Source organism: Notothenia coriiceps, unplaced genomic scaffold, assembly GCF_000735185.1.
Source record: "Notothenia coriiceps isolate Sejong01 unplaced genomic scaffold, NC01 NC01_scaffold00024667, whole genome shotgun sequence".
In the NCBI taxonomy this organism is placed as follows: domain Eukaryota; kingdom Metazoa; phylum Chordata; class Actinopteri; order Perciformes; family Nototheniidae; genus Notothenia; species Notothenia coriiceps.
The window spans coordinates 4,001,970-4,007,969 of NW_011357368.1; the positions used below are offsets into that span (position 1 = coordinate 4,001,970).

Here is a 6,000-nt window from a genome sequence, read left to right on the forward strand (position 1 = left end):
AGGTCAGTAACCCACCCCCTAACACACTCTGTAAATCAACAGCACAAGTGCAAAAAAGCACAACAAAAAAAAGAGAGAAGAAATTTTCTCTTAGCAAGCTGCAGTCGATCTAAACCTGATCCACCAACTAGTGCATTACATTTCACCAGTTTCATTTTTTTCCCCATCATTGTGGAGATGACGTTATATTTCTGTGTGGATTTCACAATGGTTTTATTATTATAGGCTCAGGCCCTGTGACCCGAGCTTGGGCCACGTGAGTCTCTGTTGTCCCGCCAGTCACCTGCTTTAAACTGATGGTGGGACACAAACAACAGAGCGGCTGGAACAGGTGATGATGATGATGATGATGATGATGTGAATCTACTGTGACAAGATGAGAAGAGAGTAGGAGTCTGCTTTCACTGCAACAAGTGGAAAAAGGGATCAAGGAGCAGAGAAAACACTTAAACTTCACTCAAAGGTAGGACCCCAAACAATTACTACATTCTGCATGTTAATTACAATTGTTTTAGGATATAAAGCAATAAGTATTGAAGTGGATCAAAGCATTTTAGAGTAGCATTGAATCTGACGCCATGCAAAGGAGTGAGTTATTTCTTGCAGCTGTCGCTCAAGACGGCTATCAGTGGAAGTCCAGGTTTTAATGATGTCATAGTCTGGGTTGAGAAGTGGGATGTGTCCACAACTCCATCAGCAGATTTGTATGAGAGTGAGCACACGATTGTTAAGCTCCAACACCTGACATTGAGACGACTGGCATACATTTGCATCACTTTAGCACTGTTTCTAGAAGAAAAAAAAAACTGCATTCCTCCTGTAGGCTTTTCTCAGCTGAATGGCTATGACTGTTTCCTCCTCTGAGGATATGGAAGTGAAAGTTCAAATTAAATGTCCAACTAAATTAAAAGTAGGATAGGTTGTTATTGAACATTAACAATTCAGGGGGTGTGAGTGCATTTGACTTTGTGAACTACGTATCTTGCTTAATAATGTTAAGAAACAAAATCAGTCTTATGATAATCTGGGCTGACGATTTATGTCATTGATTAGTTCACCACTTTTGTCCAGACTGAAATATCTACATGAATGTAATGGATTGTGATCAAAATTATTATATCATAATCCTCAAATGATGAATTGGACTGAATTTCCTGTAGCGTCACCACAAGTTGGATGTTTGTGGTTGTGACTGAAAAGATTAAACCTTTTTTAGACATTCATTTCCTCATGGGAATCAGAAAACCTTATTTGTCTCAAGATGAATGGGAATAGCTTTCAAAAACCCTTTACATTTCCTTATTAGTTCCACCATCATATCAACATTTGAATGTGTCCAATACTTTGATTTATGACCAGATAGCTTCAAAACCACTGAAGTTACCCTCACTCTCAAATTATTTTAGTTTTTATTGGCAATGTGGATATGCTAACACATTAAATAAAAATGGTAAACATAATAAAAATGATACTGTAGGCCTACCTGCTAGACATTAGCATGTTAGCATGTTGAAATTAGCCTTTAGCTTCACACGTTGTGACTAAGCACAGTCTCCACTAGCACAACTTCTTCTATTTACAGGATGCTTTTTGAGATAAAGGTTGGGTTTACTCCTACCTAACCATAAAGTCTGAATCACAAGTTTGATAAAGAATAATGTTTTGACTGTGTCAGTGGTGATGACTCAATGTAGCACAGTGTCCTGGAGTGTCTCTCCAGCCTCTTCTTGTTCTCTTCCTGATGCAGTGACGTCAAAGTGCAAATGATAGGTGCTCCGAGTCTGAACAGGCAGCTTGTGCGGACGAGTTCTCCCTCCCACATGCCATCTGCTTTTAGCCGAACCCTGGGCACACGTGCCAAAGGAGACCCGCGAGCATAGAGACCTTCTTGTCACCACTGAGCTGGCTCTGTCCGCCTCTCGGCCTCTTCACTGTGCAATCTGGTGCATGGCACTGATCACTGCTCACTGCCAGGCCAATGTATGGGGGGAAAAGCCCATTCTGAGAGCCAAGAAGCTAAACATGCCACTTCTGCTTTTGTTTTCCCTGTGAGTCAAGTCAGCTTGTGGAGGAGGGGATCAGGGCCAGAGGATGAAGAGCTATGAGAGTCTTAATGATTCACGTCTCAAGTGGTCAGACACTCTTTCCAATGAGCATCATATTTTTCCTGAGAATAAAAATCTTGTTGACAAGCTTAATTTAATCTGTAGGCAGAGCTATCTCATTTTATACCCCCTCCTTCCCCAGCACCAAGCTATTGTTTAGCACATCAGCGGGTTTGTATAAGCAGCCCCGTGTGGATGCCTGAGAGCCCACACAGGTCGGGACTCTGTCGAAAGCAGGCTTTTGTTTAACTATAAAAGCTTCTCCTGTGACTTTGGCACTGTTTCTAGAAAAGAAAACAGCTTTCCTTCTGTAGGACTTTCTCAGCCGAATAGCTATGACCTTTACCTCCTCTGAGGCATGTGTATGTGTGTGAAGATGTAACATGTCTTACAAAACATAGATTAGGTCCTAATTGGTATTGAAAATTCAAAATACAGGAGGTATGATAAGGGAGTTTAAGATGTGTAATTTCCCATCAGAGAATGTCAAACACTTGTTTAGAAAGATGTCCTTCCATTTTTCAGGGCTATTGCGCTGGAGTCATGTGACTGTCACCAGATATCTCATATGTAAGTTAATATGAGAGAAACAAACATTGCTTTCATACTCTGTTCCCCAGTTCTCTCCAGTCAACAATGAAGCCCACATTTTGATGTCATCAAAACAAACAAGAATGCTCTTGTTGCTTCGATAGATATGCATCAGGCTGAAATGAAAAGCCATGCTCTTTTCAGTACAAATCATATAAAAGTCCCTAACTGTGGAATTAATAAATCCTAACTTTTACAGCTTGAGGACTTCAGTTTGTTAACTGTGTGAACAAACTTTGTGACTGTGTTTGATTGAGAGGGATTGTTCAGACATGGGAGCAGGGTCAGAACAGTGAAGGGATGTGGGTGAGGAGTAGGTGGTGTATGGCGCTCATTCATTATTCATAAGCTGGGTAGGCATGAGTGTAAGTGGCAGTGACAGAAACTCTATTACTGAAGTGTATCAACTCCTCTAGGGTTCTTGACCTGATTTTTGAGGCTTTAATTGGTATACTGCACAAACAAGAATAATTTGGATTTATCGCTGCATTGGGGAAGCCACAGAGATGGGGAGGAGAGAGCGCTGATTTGACTTTGAATGAGAGAGGTAGGTACTGACAACATTTTGTTCTAACACGACTTGTGGTTCATTGCATATTACCACCAGCATTAATATGGTGAAAGGAATGATATGACACTTTTTACTCCTGTTGATGACAAGCTGTGTTAAGATAATATGATACAGCAGTGTGATTTAAGTTGTTGAGATGTCAGTGGTGGAAATAATTAAGTACATTAACTTAATCATTCTACATTTTGAAGGTACTTGTACTGTGGTGTTTTAATTTGATGGGACTTTATTTTTCTTTTCCACTACGTTTAAAAAATGTAGTTTGGTCAAAAACAGTGAAAATGCTTATAAAATATAATACATTATTAAATATTGAACAACTGATTTCCAACTGTTTTGTTGTATGGCCTCATACTCAAATGTTTCACAAAGTGTTGGAAGGTTCACCTAATAGTGATGTCCCCTCTGTCTGTTTGTCTCTCAATGTTTATTCAATTATCCAATATGTAACAAAAAGAGAAAGCTTAGAAATAAATTACAAAAAGTATACATATTTATGTAGCAGAACCTTTTTACTCTTCTTTTTCTCCAATGAATCATCTCAAGACTCGTCAGATCGACCTTGGGCCTCGACTAACAAACTGCATTAATTAGTTAAAATATTCACACCACAACAAAAAACAGTAAACATCACACTTTTGTGCATGTTTTATAATAATTTAATTTGAATTCATATATAATGGAACAACTATCAGAGGATCAATTCTTCTTCAGAATGAGTGATTTTACTTTTGATAACGTTATTTACATGCTGATAGTATTAAGAGCTTATATTTGTTGTAAGAAATTGTGTATTTTCGCAGTATTGACATTCGTTTGAAAGTATTGTACAGTAGATATCTTATTTTTTCATTCATGTGGTGAACAGCAGAGTTGGTGAAGTAAATGTTCCTGTGTTTCCATGCTCTGTAAAGATGGGGAGACTGGTCGAACCAGCGCTGCTGCTGCTTCTATGGCACAGTGTTTGGGGTTTTGACGTCCCTCTGGAAGGTGAGTGTGTAACTAAAATTGCATTTTGTGATTTATCTTGTATTACCATTGACATTTCTAATACCCTGAGCTGATTTATTTCTCTGTCTGCAGTGAGGCAGCCCCCAACCATCATAAGGCAGTCAGTGAAGGATCATATTGTAGACCCTAAGGACACCATGGTCATAGAATGTGAAGCCAAAGGAAACCCTCACCCTATGTAAGAGCTTATATAGCCCAGTGAACTGTGGTATTTATATCTGCAACACACTTCATTGTTTTTTCCTGTCTTTCTTTACACTTTCCTGAAGTTTCTCATGGAGGCGTAATGGGAAATACTTGAACGTGGCACGTGACTCTCAAACATCGATGCGCAGGCGCTCAGGGACGCTGGACATCTATGCCTGGAACAATCCAGAACAGTACGAGGCCGAGTATCAGTGCATCGCCTCCAATGAGTATGGATCTGCATACTCCAACAAAATCAGACTACGACTATACAGTAAGATCAGTATTGGGGCTGTAAGGGAATATTTGTTTGTTGCTATTTCTTTATATGCTGCACTGCACAGTGACCTACTGTTATTAAATGACACTACATAGGTACAATAAGGTCTTTATTTTTCTCTTACTGCCTGTGCTGCAGCACCTCTTTTCAACCTCTGTCTAAAACACAGCTCAGTCTGCTCTGATTGGTAGCTTGCCGGCTCTGTTGTGATTGGTCAACTGCTTAGAGATGACCCGCTCCTTAGCCTATCACGCGCAATGTGGTGGAGCGCTAGCCAATAGAAGCACAAGTGTAACATAGTGATGTCACTGTGTTACGAAAAGTCAACAAAGGAGTCCAATGGAGACGTTTCAGGCAGGGGGGCAGTGTGGGGAAGGTAAAGTCCCAGTCAAGGGAACTTTGGGATTCAAGCCTTTGCAGACCATTTACATGCACTAAAAACCTTTATAACATACTACAGGAAAGGGAAACCCCCTAAAAACGCATAATAGGGCCTCTTTAATCGTTTTTGGACAACAATGGAGTCTATGGTCCATAACCCAAGTCAGGTTCCAGCTCCAGAGGCAATACATGTCAGTAGGTTCAACTCATAAACACATTCTTATACGGTAGTTTATTAACTGCTCACAAATCTACCTTTTGTAGGAGCTCCTGTGTGGCCGAGGGACATTCTGGAGCCATTGACGGTCAGCGCTGGCTTGCCTCTGGTCCTGTCCTGTGACCCGCCACCAGGCCCGCCCAAACCTGTAACCTACTGGATGTCCAGCTGTAAGTGTTCCACCATAGCAACAAATTATTCAATGAAGCCTTATTATTCCTAACAGGGGGACATTTTAATGAAATTAAATCTAAATCACAACTCCAGAGCTTGATAAAAAGGGCTGTAAAAATAATTGGCATGCTTCTACCATCCTCTCTTCTGGAGATATTTGAGGAGATGGTGAGAAAGCACGGCCGTAAAATCACATGCGACCCCAAACACATCCTGTATAGAGAGTTTGAACTGTTTGAACTGTTTGAACTGTTCAATTTACAGTTTGATGATCTATAGCTTCTGCCCTCCGAGGTAAGGTATAAGTTTTCCTTTATTCCACTGTCAATGAAGCTGTTGAACAGTCAGAAACAATTGTGATTAGGCTGTGTTAGGAGTTGTTGGGAGGTGAAATGTTTACAGTGTAGTGCAATCGAGAAGGTTAAATAGGGAAAGTGCAATATGTTTAAATAGGTATGGGCACATATGTGCTGACGGACACCAG

The 6,000-nt window shown here is 40.4% G+C and overlaps 1 protein-coding gene across 4 annotated transcripts in view; it reads left to right on the forward strand.

Moving 5' to 3' along the window:
• The first annotated feature begins 184 nt into the window (after positions 1 to 184).
• nfascb (neurofascin homolog (chicken) b) overlaps positions 185 to 6,000 on the forward strand; it is a 21,827-nt gene continuing 16,011 nt past the window's right edge. The window contains exons 1-6 of one of the 4 annotated variants that reach the window (XM_010782505.1): positions 2,631 to 2,675; positions 3,195 to 3,243; positions 4,182 to 4,257; positions 4,351 to 4,456; positions 4,548 to 4,738; positions 5,390 to 5,512. In XM_010782505.1, the coding sequence (XP_010780807.1) occupies positions 3,235 to 3,243; positions 4,182 to 4,257; positions 4,351 to 4,456; positions 4,548 to 4,738; positions 5,390 to 5,512 (505 nt within the window). In that variant the 5' untranslated portion in view covers positions 2,631 to 2,675; positions 3,195 to 3,234. Of the gene's footprint in view, positions 464 to 2,630; positions 2,676 to 2,931; positions 3,244 to 4,181; positions 4,258 to 4,350; positions 4,457 to 4,547; positions 4,739 to 5,389; positions 5,513 to 6,000 lie in introns of those variants that run through there. The other 3 variants (XM_010782506.1, XM_010782508.1, XM_010782504.1) reach the window with 3 other exon arrangements.